Below are 19,320 nucleotides of genomic sequence, written 5' to 3' on the forward strand. Positions count from 1 at the left end.
ACCCCAACCTGCTTGTTTATTTAACCTGAATACTGAGAGTTTTAGTCTTTTTTGTTTGTATTGTTCTATGGTTCTTACTAATCAAAAAAATTTTTTTAATCTTTTCAAATAAAGCTTTCGAAGTTACTTCCTCACAGCTATAATGTTTTTGTATTTTTAAAATTTTTATTTTTTCTCTAAATATTCCAAATTCGATCTCAGTACCTCCTTCCTCTTTGGTTGATTTAACTTGCACAAGATCTCCCCACCCAAAGCAAGCACACCATTTGCAGAGACACCATACTTATTTGAGCCTTGTGGGGGGGGTATTATTTAATCCCATTTATCCTGGTGTGAAAAATGAGTTCTCAGGCTTCTCTGTGACTTTCCTCAGGTAGCTATAAATGTTTGATGGGACTGAAACTCCAGCTCAGAATCCCAGGTATCCTGTCCATCCTGTTCTGTGCTCCACCCACCTCTGTGACCCATCTTTCGTTCTCTTTGCTCTGTCAGTATATTCAGAGTCCACTTTCTACCTCCAGTCCTATCTCCTGTCCGAACTATCATCCTTCTAGGTTGTTGCAATGGCTTTCTGATCAATCTGCTGCTGCTGCTTTTTCTTCTTTTAGTTTGTCCTAGCCTAGCTGTTGCAAAATATGTCAAAACAAATTATGTCATTCTTTTTGTTGGTAGATGTTTTTGATACATAATGATTACATTAATTTTAGGGAAATGGTACCCAGACATATTGCATCATAAGTTTTTTTTTTTTTTTTTTTTTTGTAACTTTCCCTCTTCTTCCTGTCCAAGTGCTTCCTAATTCACATACATTAGTAACCAGTCTTTATTTGGGCCATGAAGAGGCTCTTGATACTATTTGTTTTTTCCTTTTCATTCTCTTTCTTCTTTTCTTTCTTTCTCCATTTGTCTTCCTGTGTTCTTTATTTCTCCCTTCCTTCTTCTTCTTTTTTTTTTTTTTTCTGATTCTGGAATTAAATTTAGAACATCTTACCTGCTAAGCAAGTCATCTACTACTAGTAATCCCCATCCCCTCCCTGATACTCTGAAATCAACTTTTACTGTTCTTCGATCAATAGCCACCACCCCCAACAATTCTTCCACCAGTGTTCTAAATCTCTGGTACTTGAACACCATGTATGGGCTGACTGGGAGCGGGCCAGACACCAATCCCTGCCAGCACAGGCCAAGAGACAAGAAGAGCCAATGCCCTTCCAACCCCCTGCACAGGACACCAGCTGATCTGGAGAAACATAGGCTGTGACAATAGCTAATAAAGTAAAATACAACTTAATGCTTGTAGTGTTTAATGTTTCACTGACTTTGCAGGCCTAAAGCTTGGTAGTCTGATCATCTATTCAGAGGACAACAACATATAATGTGGCATCTATGGGGGATCTCCTTCTGAAGGTGGTGGCCATTTGATAATTCCCTGCTACCTTGTTTTGAAAATCCTATATCATTCTCATTGTGTTGTTTGGTTGGGTTTTATTCTGTTTTATCTTGTTTGATTTAGTTGTATCCGATGGCATGGGCAGCTGTTTCAAAGATAACAAGACATATTGTGGTACCCATTTTGGATTTAAAATTGTTTCGAAGTCCTGTATTGCATTCATTGTTTTGTTTTTATTGGTTCTATTCTGTTTGTGTTCTGTTTGATTTTACTGTGTCTGAATGTACAGGCAGCTATTCTGAAGACAATAAGAGGCATTATGGTAGTCACTGTTGATTTCTTATTACCTTGTTTTGAAATCCTGTGTCACACTGTCTCGTTTTGATTGGCTTTATTCTATTTTATTTTGCTTGGGTTTATCCTCTCTAAAATTAAAAAAAAATGGTATCTGGTAATCTAAAGCAACTCTTTTGAAGATAGCAATATGCAATATTATAACTATTGTTAAATTCCTATCATCTTGTTTTGAAAGCCTATATTGTTATTGTTTTGGGGTTTTTGTTGCTCTTGTTTGTATGTCTCTTGTTTTTTTATTTTTCTTTTCTGTATTGTTCTCTTTAAAGTAAAAAAATCTGAGAAAAAAAAAAGTGTTGGAACTCAGAAAAGCTGTATTTCTCTGAGATTACCTTTCACTTTCCACTGCAGATAGGCAGTAAAGCCTGGCTTTACTGGTCACACAATTCAGATATCACATGATTCTGGATCAGAGATACGTTTAGGTCCGCATGTAGGAATGTCCTTAACTTTTACTCCTGTTTGCTTCTTCTCTTATAAATCAGAGATAACATCATGTATCTCTCATTTAAAAATAGATCGAGTGATGGCTTTAATTAAATATCTTTAACAATTGACTAAGATACAAGATGACTCTTAGTTAATAAGCCTCAAGGGACACTAAAATTTCAGCAACTAATTAAATCAATAGAAAGCAAAGCCTTCTGGTAGAAGCACACTGATTACACTGTAGGACTGACCCCCAATTCATGTGACACATACCCCAAAGTTATTACAGGATGTATTCCCTTCTCTGCTTCCCTGAGAGGGTTCTTGAGAGTCCAAAACCAAATCAGGAATAGCTCAGACGTGGTTGGAAGCACGTGAGGAAAGCAAGTTCTCTGGTTCATCTTAGAGCTAACTTTAGTTTATAAACTTCTTCAAAAGAGAGAATTATTCCCGCGGAGAACTTAGGCCTATCAAGTTGACATTGCTTTTGATTTGGCCAGATCCTCCATCATAGATGTTATCAGAAACCATATCAAAAATATTTTATATAAACAAAGCAGTGACGATTTGAGATCTAGAGTCTTGGACTCTTATTTTAGGAATTGACCAATGCAGTGCCCCTGGCCAAAGTGACTTCCTGCCGTAAACCATACAGCACAGTGCTCCCTGAGTCTCTGTGGAAGAGCCTGGGTCATAGGAAGTCAGTTTTAGAAGGGATTTCTTTTGTAGATTTCAAGTCTAGAAATAAACCACTACTAGGATCACACTATCATCACAGGTAGATGACATCACAAATTAAATATGTACCTTTTTACCATCAAGAATGCTGGAGCTAAGTCAGAAAACAGTAACAAGATCAACTTTCAATCATGTTATTGTCACAGGATAAAAAAGCAGTAAAATCTCCTAATGTTGTTACAAAGACTCATGCAGTTTGATGAAGTGTGGTTTGGGGCCCTGGTACAGCTGAAAAAGCATTTCCTAAGTTTATATATAGCATCAGGACTTTAGCTTTCAGAAACCCAAAATTTTCCTAAACCACTTTCCCATGTGGGAGGTTCAAAGTGTTTCCCATCGTTGTTTTTTGACTTAGCTTTAGAATTCTTGGCATAGAAAAAGTACACATCTGGTTTCATAGATAACGTGTTCAGTTATGACATTACATGTAGTTCTAGAGAATACCTTTTCTGGTGCATGGACTTTTCCTGGCTAGAGTTATTTTGATTGTTTTCAGCAAGGAACCCCCCCCCCCCACACACACACACGCATCTCCCCGTATGAAAAGAAAAAGAGATCACACAACTAAGTGTGTGAGTGCGTGCTCGGCTAGAATTGTTAAGTGTCTAGAGATTTCAGACTAGTGACAAAAAGCAAGACCTACTCATGAAATGAATACTTCTTAAACCAGGTTGAATGAATTTCCATTCATTCTCATCTAGCTTCAAAAGCTAAACAACACAGAGAGCATCTCAACAGTGGTAAACAAAAATGTATATGAAAAGAAAGAACACAAATGACTTCATAAGTTTGGGGCCCATGCATGGCTTGATTTATTAAACAAAAAAATAGATTTAGAGTTCCGGATGTCGCTAGGTATCTTTTTTTTCTGAATAAATATATAATTGTCTGAACATACCATTGTTAGAAGGTAACATTGCATTTGTTTATTACACATGTTTCTGCCGGTAGTGTTTATGGCAATCAAAAGAGCAGCGTGAGTCTAAAATGAGCAGCATTCATCAGATGATCTCTTGGTAGGCACCTCACTGGGTGGTCACAATATATGGCAGAGAGCTTTGCAACAATTTGAGGAACTCTCTTGACTAGTAACACTTTGTTACTTTATCAGTGAGTACTATTGCACATGACAAAGTCAGAGTGATATTCTTTTCATGTCTTCTACTAGATCCCTATCTCCCTCTATAACCACAATGTGTCTACATTTGAAACTGGGTAAAAATGGAAAATCAACCATCTGGGCCAGATACCTCAGCAACTCTGGAGGTGTATACAATATTATTAGAAAACTTTAAACATGTATTTTATCATCTGCAGATACTCCAAGAGGTTAGATCCAGTTCTGGGCACTTTTTCCATCTCATTGTGGTCACACCAGTCCCAGTTTCAGAGTCTTTATCTTCCCCTAAACTTATGTCAGTGATTCTCGGGAGTTATTGACCAGGGACATAAAATACACCCACTTAATATCCATTCTTGAGTCACACAACCTTAGCCCATTACAGAGTCATTTGCACATCCTGCCTTTTGGGGGCAATGGCACAGGAAGCACTTTTAGCACATTATGCTAAGCATAATATCATATTGTTAGCCTATTCTAATAAGACACTATGTTGAAATCAAAGTACATTCTACTGTTCAGCCATCCAGGGGAAACCCAGAACTAGAAAGACTATTATGCTCTTGAAGGAAATGATGGACTTCCTTCTACCTATGTAAATGGCTAATTTTCCTTTCTTATCTTGACTATCAAGGCCAAATTAAATTACCTTCTGACCATGAAAATAATATAAACTCATTCTAAAAAAATTGTAAAGTACAAGAAAGGGAAAACAAGGGATTCCAAGGATTTAGTTAACTGGTTCAGCACCTGCCTGGCAAATATGAAGTCCTGAGTTCAATGGCCAGCACCAAAAAAAAAAAAAAAAAAAAAAGAAAAGTACCAAACTTTAATCTATTATTTCACTGTCCAGAAAGTTACTTTTTAAAACATCTTTTGCAAAAACCAAATATGTTACTCAATTGATGAAACTGTATTTCACATTATATTTAATATAGGAAGATAAATTTTCTATTTGCTTAAAATTTCCCCCAACTTACTACTTTTAAAATGCATATATATATGCATATATATATATTTGGTCTTTTTCCTTTTTTATCAGTACCGGGGATCTAACTCACGACTGCCTGCTTGCAAGGCAGGCCCTTATGCTGCTGAGCTAAATCCCCAGCCCCTAAAATGTATATATTTTAAAACCACTTTAGGACACTTTTGGGAGAAGAAAAGGCAAAGAAAAATTTAATCCTTAAGCTGATATGATGGTAACAAGAGACAAGTCTTGCCACATCTCGGTTTCTTGAAATAATATTCACCGTTTTGGTTATGCCTATTATTCCCAAAAACCCCACGAGAGATACCATTATTTCCTTTTTAAAAAAATCAAAACTTCAAAAGAAGCTTGGGAAGGCCAAGTATTTTTTCCCACTTATCAGCTGGTAAAGCTAGCTATTAAATGGAAAGAATTTTGATGTGTTAGAAATTTTGTAGTTGTTTTTGTTAAAATTTTTTGAAAATTTCACCCTGAAATAATACCTATTGTTTAAGGATGATAAACAAAATATGTGTTTAAAGTTTTTCAATAACGCCTAATTCCTACCCTTTGGTTATTAATAGTCTACTTTGCTGTTTTGTAAGGTAATGGACCAGTAGGTTGAGGTTACATTTTAGGGTGAGTGTAGCCATGTAAAAACCACTCTTCTACCAGAAGAAACAAATGAAAGCAATCTGACCCTTAGTTCACATAATTTAAAATGATTTCACTGAAGATCAATGAAATAGAATAAAAGAGGAATCAGCTCCAGGGAACTGAGGAAGGGTGGGACGGGATAAAAAGAGAATCTCTTTTCCCTTGGTGTAAAAACAGGAGTGCTGGCATAAGCACTGGTCATTTTATTTTAGCTAGTGTATTTTTAAGCATCAATCATGAGAAAAGTTTTCTGCTTGGCTCTAATGATGCAACATAAGAGAAAATATTTCTTCTAGAGATGCGTATGAAAATGATCATATAAACGTGAACAGTGGTGAAATATAGACTGGTAAATACTGCAGGTGGTCACACTCCTGTGTGCCCAGCATACACAGAACAGGCAGGAGCTGGACACCAGGTGAGGTGAAGGGTGGGAAGGCTGAGGGGGGCCAATAGGGACAGGATCCTGAAGACAGTAGGAGAGTGGTCTGCTGCCACACTCAAGACCATTTTGAAGTAGAGAGTTTGATTTTCATCTAGACTTTGAAACTAAAAAGATGTGAGAATTAATATTAGATAAACTCATTTGATTTGGTGAATATTTCTCTCAGTCATATCTGATTCCATAAGTTTGGACTTATCCGAAAGCCAAGAATTTGATGTATTTTACTCTTCCTGGTGCCAGTTTATATCAAATGAAAAACATTTCTTGATCTTGTTCGTGTTGTAGGGAACAAAGGAACAGAGGAAGTGGTTACTGTATCCAGTCAATATTATTATTTTCACGTTGGGTAGAACATGGGCACCTATGAGATAATAGTACAGTCACTGCATCAAGAGCTTCAGGATTTATTATTTTTGATCTTGTGACAGTTAGGTTAGATTGATTGGCTCTAAAGATGCCTAGGGGATTCGTGAAACACATTGCATGTGGTGATTCATGGGGGTGTGACCTTGGGAATTTTGTATATATTTCCTAGACCTTGTTTCCCTAGTGCTTACGGCAAGCCTTTCTACTCACATTTTTGCCTAGTGTTTCTTACTAAGTTCAAAATAATACAGCTAGGTTCAAGCAGGAAGGTTAGTTTCCAGAGAAAAAGGAAGTCTTTGTTGGCCATGCCCGAAAAGTAGATTGGAAATACCAGAACAAGCTTCATAGCCATCTCCCTACAGTATCAGATGCTTTCAGTGCTTACAGAGGAAAGAGTTTCCCTACAGGCAAACAAAGAACCTGGATTTAGAGCACACCCAGATAATCCAAGATGATGTGACTCAGCATAGCAAGCCTCAAATTGCACTCACGTGGCTCCATTTTGCAAATATGGTCACGTTAATAGATTCTGGGGATAAGGATTTAGATTTATATTTAGGTTGACTGCCTCCAAGGCAGAAACAGAATGGCAGAAGGAAATGGTGGTTAACTCCTGTCAGCCAGGAAGCAGAGAGATAAGGGAGAAACCAGGAACCACCAGGATCTGCCTCTTCAGGAGGCTTCACCGCCTAACATCACATTCAGCTGCAAATTCATCAGAGATTTATGTGTAATGCTCTTATGATCCATTTACCTCCCAAATACATGACATTTATGGGGGAACATTTTAAATCTAAACTATAGCTATTAATTCCCTCTGCCTTTTCCTGAACCAAGAAGCAAAAAGATCACTATCTGTAATAATTCACAAAAAAGGAAATTTAATAAAAGAGATGCAAGAAAATAGAAACTACATAGAATATGTAGCTTCATTTCATGCCAGGAGCATAGCAGATCTTCAGAAAATACAAATCATTGTTTTCCCTTAGTTTAAACAAGAAAACCAAATAGCTGCCTTCAAACAATGGAAGTAGAGTTCTGTGGAAAATGAGAAATAGATGAGTTGCTTGATGGTTTTATGGGACTGAATTGTGATCAACAAATATAAGTCTATGTCCTTATACCCAGCATCGATGTGACTTTATTTGTATCTGTGTGGATGCAATTTGAGGTTTAAATGTCATGAGATGATATCATCTTGGATTATCCGGGCATGCTTTAAATCCAGTGAAAAGTATCCTAATGGACATACAGAAAACAGAAGGCTGTGTGCCCATGGAAGCAGAAATTGGAACAGTGTGTCACCAACCAAGAGTGTCTAGCTTCACCAAGAGCTGGAAGAAGCAAACAAACAAATTTCCCTGTAGACTTTGAATGAGTTCAGCTCTCCCAGATACTTGCTTTTGAATTTCTAGCCTCAAGAAATACTAGAGAATATGTTCTTGTTTCAGATCACCAAATTTGTGGCAGCCCTAGGAAATGAAAACAAAGATCCAGAGACAGAACTAGGACAGCAGGGAAAAACTGAAAGGGCAGACTTTCTAATAATCGGAGCTGCTCGAGAGGGTGAAGAGTCAAGTGCAATAATTGGCTCTAGTCATTAGAAAGGTGACTGCATGCCTGAGGAGTCAAGAAGGAGAGAGTCCACCGCACGAGGTGGAGGTCTACTGACACTTTTCCATCTGCTTCTGCCGGATTTACATGTTTCTGAGAATAGTTTTCTGGAATAACTTCTCCAGAATTCCCAGATTTTATTCATGTTGTTGCCTACTGTTTCTTATTGAGTTAAGAATAACCCAGCTAGGTCCAAACGGGAAGATGAGTTCCCAGAAAAGGAAGACGTCACCGTTGGTCATGCCTGATAACCAGACAGGGACTAGCAGTCTGTGCAGCCGCACAGACCTCCGCACAGTCGATATATCAGATGTTTCAGTGCTTGCAGAGGAATGAACTTTCCTGTGGACAAATAAAGGAACTGTCTTGTTTATATTAATATTTCCTTTTCCTTTGTATCAGAAGCCTACGTGGGGACAAAAACGTTGTGTAATTTCAGTTGACCTTAAAGACAACTAAATTATTTTCCTTTTCTTTATGACAATAAATAACAATTGAATCTAGTTATATTATCTTATTAAGAAACCATAGGTAGATTTTAATTTGGACTTCAGTAGTATGAAAGGGACAACTCCATGATCCTCGTGAGATTGCAGACACAAGTATGCTTTTTGGAAAAGTCCAGTGACCTCTGTATCAAGTCCAATGGATATATTTTTCTTTTCTCTGTATATCCTATACTGGAATCTCTACTGAAGTTTCTTCCTCATTGTTTTCTATGATAATCTATACTCTTGACTTACTATTCATCTTTCCAGCCCAGGTGTGTGTATGTTTACCTTTTTTGGTTCTTGAAAGCTTGGGTATAAGTCTCCTACTTTCTCTTTGCATAGTCTTTCTCCGTATGATCTCATTCACATTTGTGGTTTTCATAAACAAATATATATTCATAACTCTAAAACTATGACTTCTAGCCCAGACCTCTCTTACAAGGAAATGTACATATATCCAACTGTCTGCCAAACAGTCTTACCTAAAGTCTCAAAAGCAACTAAAAGAGAAAAGGTTCAAAGATGAGCTCTTGACCTTTCCCAGCCCTGTAACTGGTCTTCTTTCAATTTTTCCCTATGATAAGGGACAGTATTATTAACCATTCAGCATACAAGATAAAAAATCTGGCAGACACACTTAATAATACCCTGCCCATCAATTTCCATATCCAATTAATCAAAGTCCTAGTACTGCTACATTGGTAATATAAAATATACATCTCTGCATACTCACTGTTATTATTTTATTTTAGAGATTACTTTAGACATTGGAAAGACACTGATTCTCTCCAATATAACAAAATAAATTTTCTAAATGCAGATGCTATTCCCTTGATTCATATCTTCTAGTACTCTTAAATATGAGGTCTATGACAAGGTGAGCAGTCTGCCCTTCACATATTGCATGTTACACCATTTCCTCTGACGTGTACTTTATTAATACTAAAAATATTTTATAAACCACCATTAAATTGAGACGCTTTGCTCATATGTCCATGATATCTGCCCAAGAAATTCTACAGATTTTTGTTAGGTTTTCTCATATGACTGGGAACCAAGGTCACCATTCCCCAACAGATGCACTGTTTCCTTTCCCCTCTTCTCCCCTTCTCTATTCTCCTCTCCTCTTTCTCCTCCCCCATTTCCCCTCTCCTCTCCATTCTCCTTCTCTTTGGCATGATTTTTATTTTCTCTTCTTATCCAAACGTCCTCCTCATTTTTCTGTCCAGACTCCACTTTGTATCACAGGTCTCTCAGGCATTTTGGAGGACGCTAGTGCCTTAGCTATCTTCTAAAGTATTTTAGAAATGCTGAGATTCTCTACCTAACTTTCCAAAAGATAAGATACACTGGATGTTGGAATCTGAAGAATGTGAAATAGAATCTCAACTTTGCCCATTATTAGTCTAGTAACTTTGAAAACATTTCTTACCTTGTTTAGGCTTAATTCTTTACTGTAGGGAAACAAAAGAAATGTGAAGCGTCAGTGCTTTCGTGTAGAAGCATTCAAGTTAGTTTCAATTAGATTGAGAGGAGCAAGCAGAAGAATGAAGGCAGAAAAGCCAATGAATATGGTAGGCTATAAAACTTTAGCAGAGCTCTGGATATTTCTGAATTTACTAGAAGAAAAATACTATAGATGCCCTGTGAGTTTATGAGAAAACTGAATTTCAAAAGAAACCACAAGCATAACTACAAGTACCCGTTTGAGGCATTGAAGCAATAGTTGTCTACCACTGCCTTAAATAAGCAGATGATGTATATGGTCTGTGGTGTAGGTCCTACATAAATATTTGTTCCCCCTGTACTGCGTTTCACCTTTCAGGATGTTTCCATTTTCTACTTCTAAGTATTAGGTCCAGAAGTGTAAGCATAAATTGTTGATATCCATGCTTTAGAGCTCCCAATCTAAGCAGGCAAGAACCTAGCAGCTGGAAGAGTTCCAAATGGTGTTTGGAGAATACGATCTCCTCATGTTCATGGCATTAGGTAGTGCGGCTCATCCTGCATGAAGTCATCCTGCTTCTCCCTTCCCATTAATTTATCTGGTTCTCCCAGTAGCACTAATGCAGCCTAGAAATGGCAGCATTTACTCACAAGTTAACTCATGTACAGATTCCTTTTAACTCCTCATTGGAAGAAGGCTCCCAGTTCTTTCATTACAAATAAAAGTCCGAGTATGTAATCTTACTAGTACTCACAGAGGAAAGTTTTTAAAGGCTTTGTAAACATTGACATGCATTGCATCACATGGGCCTTTTGACTGTCTTTGTATAGCAGGATCCTTGGCTGTCTGGGAATGTCTGGCAAGCCTTTCCTTGGTGCTTTGTTCTGCTAGAATGTGCACATTTCTACTGGCAGTCTGGTACATGGTAGTCCTCACTGCTTGCCTCTTCTGATCTCTCCAAGCCCTGTGAATCCAGCTATCTGGCTCCTTTAAGAAGAGGAAAGCATAACATGTGGAGAGATGCAAAGAAAGAAGCTTCTATGGTTCACCTTCCCATGAGCTCCAGTGGAGAGCCTGCTTCTTTATGGAAAAAGTCTGCTCCTGTGCCCCACGTCACCTTCCATTTCAGCCATTCTCCGAGGCTCCTTTTGCATTACATCCTTTCTTGTATCATCCACCCACACTGAAGCCAGCACAGGTTCAGAGGGAGGCAGAAATCCTGGAAACACACAACAGGGATCTTAGGTGAGTGACAAATTAGGAGTTCCTTAATGAAAACAGAAGGACTACCAATTTATTACTGACTTAAAATAGTAACCAGAACTTACCCTTGCTAAAGACTCTTACCTTTCCCCAATTCTGCCAAAAAAGTGAAATATGAAGAAAAAAAAGATGATCATTTCTACTGGAATTTCTTGCTCAATGCCTTCCCTTCACCATGTTTCAATCAAAACTGGCACAACAGCTCACAGACTTTATCCTTTTCCTTCTAAAACACAGTTTCTAAGATGTTATCGGTTATTTTCCTGGTACCAATATCAGAAAAGAGACTTTTAAAACCCTAGTTTCCATTACTCCATTAAGAAGATGGTCTACTATACTAATTCGCAGTAATGTGTGACTTAATTTGTTCTGTGAAAAAAATGCTTTCACGCTGCAGTAAGGAATTGTTGAAAAGGCGTATTAACTGAGTAAGCTAAAAATTGGTCACAAATGATCTCAGCTACCAACAGATGTATTTTACTTGGCATACAAAATAGTTTAGCAAAATCTGGGAATTTTCTATAAAGTTGAGTTCCCTGATTTGTTTTAAACACACACACACACACACACACACACACACACACACACACACACACACACAGATCCTCCCATCCCTGGCCTATGACTTCCTTTAGATTGGCCATGACTCTGGGTTTGCCACTAATCTCATCACATCTTGTTTTATGTATAGGAAAGTCATTACTTACTATGGTCGCCTAACTCTTTATGGAACTGGAATTACCAGCTGGTTATCTAAATTTGACGAACACGTATCTGGATTTCAGGTGTCCCTCCTCTAAGGGAGCTTCCTCTGAGACCAGCTCCACCCTTTTCTGGAGTTTGTTTTCTTTTATAACACATTGCTGCTGCTCCCCCTTCCTTCCCAGAACCCTGAAGCATCTCCAGTGCAGCCAATTTTGGTGTTTTCTGTAATTCCGGCACAGTCAAAAGGTTGAAAATTCCTGGCAGGCACATTGGGTCCCATCCAGCTCAGTAGGGAGCATTTCCTGATAGATCTATGGAACTTACTTTTAGGAAATTATTTAAAGTGTCATTTCTTTGGAGAATTCTATCTTGTTTTGTGATTTCCTTTGAAAGACTGATCTGATGCTATAGTTGTATCATTAGGCAGGCAACAGTGCAACAGTTCCACATAACCAAAATATTTTTCCTAAAATCCAAGAGGGAAGATAGATGAGATGGTTTAAATTCCAGAGAAGAATGATTATAAAACACTATTTGTGTAAACCAAATTCGCTATGTGGTTCCTCCTAAGATATCAGCATGAGAAACAGAATATACACCTTCACAGCACATGCTCCTTGTTTACAAAATTCCTACCGCTGTCCATCAAACATTGGTTACATGTCTTCCGCTCTTAAAGTATGTTTTCAGATTTTTTAGACTAAGATCCCATAGCACATTCATAGACTCACATTTTAATGTTACTCTGTAGTGTTTATGTCTTATTTTCCCTAGTGACCTGTGACACGTCATCTACATCCTATTTTTTTTGTCTCCATCTGTTATAATCAGGCAAACAGAAGATACTCAGTGAATATTTGTAGACTACGACTATTTCAACTTTGGAATCCTGAAGAACTTCAATTGTTTCTATTTTATGCTATGGAAAAAATGGAAACTATTGAAATGCACACAGTGATACGGGCATTTTTTTTTAAACCAAATTCTCACAAGTATATACTCTGCATCATGACATAAAATATACTTTATCCTATGGTTATGTGAATTTTAAAATTAATTTTATTAGTACACTTTTGATATATATATAGTAATGACTTTCATCATAGATAATTTGCATCTCTACAGAATATGCAAAAGAATTGAAAACACTACACAACTCAAAAGATGCTTTCAAGTGTTTCAGTGGATTTTATTAAAAACTCAAATGTTATGCTTCTGGCACATTGCAGCCTATTTTTCTGCCAGGAAATTTTCAAACATTGTGCAGAGATCCTCCTATGACTGGGTGCTTACATTGCCACAATCACTTTTGATAAACAAACACAGGATGGCTGACAGTCACGGAACATAAAAATCCACCCTTCTTCCTTGGAAGCTATTATGATTTGACTATGGATTATCCTTAAATATGCATGTTCTGGAAGCCTGGTCTCCCACATGCTGAAGTTGAAGCTGTAGAATCTTAGAGGTGTGGGGCTTAGTGAAAGGTAACTAGATCATGGGGACCCACCCTCAGATCATTATAAAGCAAAGTAGTAGATATCTTCATTCCTATCTTTCCACCATGTGACACAGCAGAAGGCCCTTGTCAGGATGCTGATCCGGTTTTCTGGGTCCTCTAGCCACTAAAATACTAAAGGAAATAAAACTCTGTTGCCATGACCCATGCAGCCCTTTAGGTTTCTTGGGTGAAGGACCACAAGAGGATGAGAAAGTGGAGACAAAGCTGGGGTCAGGTGGAGCCCTTACCCTCCTGGTGGGAAGCAAGGAACTGGCTTTTCACTGTGGGAGTGTTTATTTATACCTTTTAGCAACTTAGTGTCATATATTGTTCTAGCCAACCACTATTCAGATTGTCTTGGGGGTAGGTGTTCTCTGGGTTGAAGCAGCCTCTTCATGTGTCTTGCCATGGGTGCTCTTTGTTCTGGAATGGTCATGCTCCAGCCTTGCCCATATGGTCAATTTTCAGCTTCAGTGACTCCCAACACCCTTTTCTTATGAAGTACCCACCCTTGAGTTACAGCAATACAAATGGACTAAGATAAGGAACTGGTACCAAGTGGAGCTGTTTCTATACAGATGCCTGAAAATGAAAAAAACTGCTTCAGAATTGAGTAATAAATTTGGAGGAACAGACTGCAAAAGTCTGTATTGCTGTAAACAGCATCGTAGGTGATTTTGGTGAACTCTCAGAAGACAAGGAGATTAGAAAAGAGCTAAAGCTTGAGTCTGGTTAAAGGTTCATGACCAGATGCAAATGTGGAGAGCAAAGGACAAGTGGGTGGGGTCTCAGCTGGAAATGAACATGCACCAGTTAGAAATTAAAGCCCATCCTTGTCACATCACTGAAAAGAATGTGTCTGCATTGACGCCAAGGTCTAGGGCTTTATGGAATTCCATTATTGAAAATTTTGACCTCAGGTATGTGGCAAGTCATTTCTACACAAAATATAGACAAGCATGGAGAGTGCTTTTAACTACTTATGTTGAGTAGGAAAAGGATAAAGATTATCTATAGGCAGCATTTATAGTTAAAAAAAGAAACAGCATATGCTGTCTGGGTAAGGAGAAAGCAAAAAAGAGACAACTCATTTAAAAACCTGGCATGGGTAAATTGGCGTGCACATACTGTGCATTGGGACAACTGAGAAGAGGCATTGAGGGCATCTCAGACATCTGCATGACTAACCCTCCCACCGCAGGTCCAGAGAAGTCTGAGACAGAGTGATTTCAGAAAATAGGCAAGCAGTGACCTCCCACATGCTCCCTGCCCAAGGCTACCTAGAGTTCAGCTTCCCTATTTCCAGTGGTGTGTTCTGCCGTCATTCCAGCTCATGCCAGCACCCTGAGGAAAACAAGCAGCAGACCTTGGTAGCCTGCGTATGGTGCTTAATCTGCAAGCACACACTATTCAGGAGCTCTGTGGTCACTGCAGTTTCCACAGAAGTTTCAGGGGAAACCCTGGGAAGGTGCAAAACTGCCACAGAGAGCCCTGATGGGGTAGTGTCTAGTCGAGCTACTGGAGTAGAGCTGAGCCAGTAGAGCCATTAGCAGTGTGAAACACCGTCCTGGGGAAGCTGTAGGCACCACTGTGCACCAACAACCCATGAGAGCAGCCAAAAGTTGTCCCCTCAAGCCCCCACCCCCACCCTAAGCCCCAGGGTGCACAGATATAAAACTGGGAGCTATAAAGTTTAAAGACAGCCTTACAGGTTTTTGGACTCGTTGAGACCTGTAACTTAATTCTTTTCGTAAAAAGAAAGTTTACGCTGTGCCTGTTCCACCATTAACCCTGGAAATGTGTAACTTGTTCTTTATCTTAAATGTTAACAACTGAAAAGAATTTTCCCTGAATCTCAGATGAGATTCTGAACTTGGACTTTGGGTGAGGCTGAAATTAACTAAGACTTTGGGAATATTGCCATGGAGTGAATGCATGTAGTATTGAGGTGCATGTGAGCTATGGGGACCATGGATGTGATTTTAGTTTGTCCCCTAAAGATTCACATGCTCTGGCACTTGGTTCCCAGTAAGATGGATCTGGGGTGATGAGACCTTTAAGAAGTGAAGTTCAGTGGAAGGTAATTAAGTCAGGGGAGGGGGGCACCACTCTCATGAACAGACTAATGCATTTTTGCCAAAGGCAGGTTTTTGTAAAGTGAGGTTCATTCACTTGGCCTTTATGCATGTGGTCATCTCCCGTTCCACGTCACCACCATGGTGTAGCTGGTGGGGGATAGGAAGCTCACTAGCATGCTAGCATTGTGTTTCCTGGACTTTGTACTGCCATAAAATAACTTCCTGTTTTTCCTGTCCACTGTCTCAAATACTCCGCTAGCAATGCTTTCTTTGTAGTTCTCATTATATTATCTGTGGTTTTCATTTCATTTCACTCCGTTTCATTCATTTCATTATCTATTATCTGTGGTTTTCAACTGAAAGTGCTAATAATCCTGCTTCTCCAGGAAACATTTGAGAGGGTCTGGAGAGAGTTATGGTTGTCACAACGAAAGGGTTGTCACTACTGGCATCAAATCTGTAGAAGCCAAAGATGCTGGCAAATATCTCACAATGCACAACACAACCCTGCACAACAAAGAATTACCTCATCAAGTTTGTGGCACTCCAAGGTTGAAAAAAGTCTGCTTAACACTAGTAGGATTCTGCCTTAATGTTATACGTGAAATTGGGTCTTTGACAATAAGATGTGTTCGTGTTTCAACAATTCCACAGGATATGGTATTATTTGAAGATAAGGTCATTGCAGATGTAATTAATTTAAAATCCTAGAGTATGATAGGTCTTAAAAGAACACAATACCAATGATTATTCTACACTAGTTAAGTAAATGCAAATATGAGACCATACCAAAAAAGATGATGAAAAACTAAATTTAATGTTTCATTTTAGTTTTATGCAAATACAACAAGATTAAAGAATTTACAAAGCTGGGTGTGATGGTACACTCTTCTATTCCCAGCACTCTGGAGGCTGAGGCAGGAGGACTGTTGTAAATCTGAGACCAGCATGTGCTAAAAAGTAAACTCAAGGCCACCTTGAACTGCATATGGAGTCCCTGTCTCAAAAAGATCAAAACAAACAAACAAACAAAAAAGAGATAATTTACAGTGCTTTACATAGCTCTGTAATAAGCATGTTTGATAAGAACTCACACAGTAAGACAAATGATTTTTACTGAAATATGACATTTTGCCCTTTTGTTAGTAAATCATTTTAAATGGTCAAGTTAATCTCATTCACTAAGTTCACGAGTTTGAGTCTGAAGATGTTGAAATGTTTCAAAGTATGACGTGGAAATAAGTGAATTTCATTATTAGCTTTGTTATAATTATACATGTGTTTGAGATTTAATTTTTAGAATTTCTATATTCTGTTTTTTTAATTAGGTTTTTGAGGTTTTAAGGATGTCTACTACACTGACATTGTGACTGAAGATGGAAATATTTATTGAAATGTAGTTAACCAGATATGTTAAATATATTTGAGCATTTCAGAACAACCACAATAAAGGATTTAAATATCTATTTGCTAAATTTCACTCACCGTACAATATAAAACAATTTAAGTTCACAGTAATCTAGAGGTCTATGTACAGTTTATTTGTAAATGTGCAAACTAATAAATACAATGTTCAAATTACTCAATTTTAACCTAAAAATTCTTTGACTTATAAATTAATTCACTAATTCTTTTCACTTGTGTTTTAAAGCTTAAGAAAAGTTCTGAAATACAAGTTCTTCCATTTGTAACTGAAAAGCAAGGTCATCCATTTGTAGTTGTAGGAGTGTCTTGGTCACTTTTCTCTCATTGATGGGACAAAACACTTATAATGAAGGAAGGAAGGGTTTACATAGCTCAGTGTTTGTAGAGCTTTTAGTCCATAATTAGCTGGCAACAAAGCAGGGTGACATGGCACAGGGGCAACACTTCAAGGTAGCAGCCAGAGCAAAAGAAAGAAAAGTCTCTTCTCCTGGCTTATATTCAGAAAACACCTCCAGCCTCCCAGGGCTGCCATAGCACTCACAAAATCTCCTTGCCCTCCTTTGCATAGGATGAGAATATTTACAAAGTAAGAACCCTGGCTCCCTGCTGAGTCTCTCAGTTAAACTTCTAACCTGTTCAAATTGACCCAATGTATCAACTATAACAAGGAGCTGGAGTGGGAAGGGTTGCACAGTGCACACAAAAACCTCCATGAAAATAAAAAACCTGACTGAAGTCAGCTTGGGACATATCCAAAAAATCTTTTTGATGAAAATGAAGCTAAAAAAGGGTGAAGGAGCCGGCAGGATAGGGAGAGCCTGAGGAGGACAGAGAGAGAAGAGAAATATTTGGAATTTCAGCCTGGAAACCTAGACAAAAACAGGAGGTAAAGGCCAAAATTCCTTAACTGGAAATGTATCCAAGAGGTGGGTAAAAATAAAACTCTCCCACATACTTCACACACACACACACACACACACACACACACACACACACACACACACTTACTGTGGAAAAAGTAACCTCTTCTGGGCCTCTTTTCCCTGAAGAGGCCTTGGTGGGCAGTGCTTTTGGGAAACAAATAAAGCTTTTGTTTGTTTTTCCTTCCCCACAGCCTGGTGTTAGCTCTGTGGCTCAGAGAAAAAGAGCAGTAATTGTTTTCTCTCTCTCTTCCCTCCCTCTGACTTTATACGCTCATTTCCTGATAGGCAGAAAGGCCCTTTCTCTTCCCCTCCTCCACCTCCCAACCACAAGGGCCTCCATTTGCTTTGAGGGCAACATGTGAGAAAGGGAAAGCAAAATGCAGTTGTGTGGTGTGTGATAGGGTTTTCCGTGCAGTAAAGGGAGAAAATAAAGTAAAAATGGCCTTCATTCTAAGAACGTGGAGAGAATTCCATGACCACAAGGGCCTGGCTTTTTCTGCGGGAAACGTGGTGTAGGACATACATGTAGTACCTAACCACGTGGTGTTTAGGGTGGCATTGCTGATGTGCTGGCAGCTGATTGGGACTTTTTTCACGCCACAGGTAAGTTGTCTTAGGGGAGGGGAAAGTGACCTCAAGGAAATAGCCCGCCTCCCACTGCCGGGAATGTCCTATCTAGGGCAAAATCCTTCCGGTTTGCTCCTTCCTCCCACAGATCTTGTCACCATGGTGATACTATATTCTACCATGATGTCCTTAGCAGAGCCAAGACAATACCATCATAGCTCTTAAGCTTTTAAAACAGTGAGCTCAGTAAACAACTTTTCTTTCCATACTCTCCACTCCCAGGTATCCAGTGCAGTAACAAAAAATGGACCAAAGCAATAGTCGTACTCAGATTGGACTACTCCGTGTAGTAATGCACATTTAAGGTTACCTCATGTCTGTTCATGGCTTACTGACGCATTTCTGTTTAGTGATGAATAATACAGTATTCTATTATCTGAATATACCACAGATTATTGATTCATTCAACTACTGGAGCACTTCCAAGTTTGGACAATTATTAAATTTGTCTGCAAATGTTTGCATGGATAAAAATTTTTAACTCACTTGGGTAAATACACAGGTGTGGGATTTCTCTATTATGGAAAGAGTTTCACTTTGTAAAAACTATAAAACTATCTGTAAGAGTGGCTAAACCTTTTGCATTCCCACTATAAGAAGAGATTTTGTTGTTTCATGTGCTCACCAATGTTTGATGTTGTTGGTGTATTAAATTTTGGTCTTTTTAATGGTGTGCAATAGTATCTAATTATTTCAATTTATATTTTTCTAACAAAATATGATGCTGAAAACAGTTTCATTTTTCTTAATTTCCATCTGTCTTCTTTCTGAAGTGTC

At 38.5% G+C, this 19,320-nt stretch overlaps 1 protein-coding gene across 1 annotated transcript in view; it reads left to right on the forward strand.

Annotated features, from left to right (window-relative positions):
• The window catches only part of Cd200 (CD200 molecule), a 44,473-nt gene extending 25,262 nt beyond the window's left edge, over positions 1 to 19,211 (forward strand). Inside the window, exon 6 of the mRNA XM_063224948.1 lies at positions 10,984 to 19,211. Within this exon, the coding sequence (XP_063081018.1) occupies positions 10,984 to 10,991 (8 nt within the window). The 3' untranslated portion in view covers positions 10,992 to 19,211. The remainder of the gene's footprint in view (positions 1 to 10,983) is intronic.
• Positions 19,212 to 19,320: the final 109 nt, after the last annotated feature.

Source organism: Cavia porcellus, unplaced genomic scaffold (genome assembly GCF_034190915.1).
Source record: "Cavia porcellus strain 051 isolate PalLab524CR breed Dunkin Hartley unplaced genomic scaffold, mCavPor4.1 scaffold_15, whole genome shotgun sequence".
Classification (NCBI taxonomy): domain Eukaryota; kingdom Metazoa; phylum Chordata; class Mammalia; order Rodentia; family Caviidae; genus Cavia; species Cavia porcellus.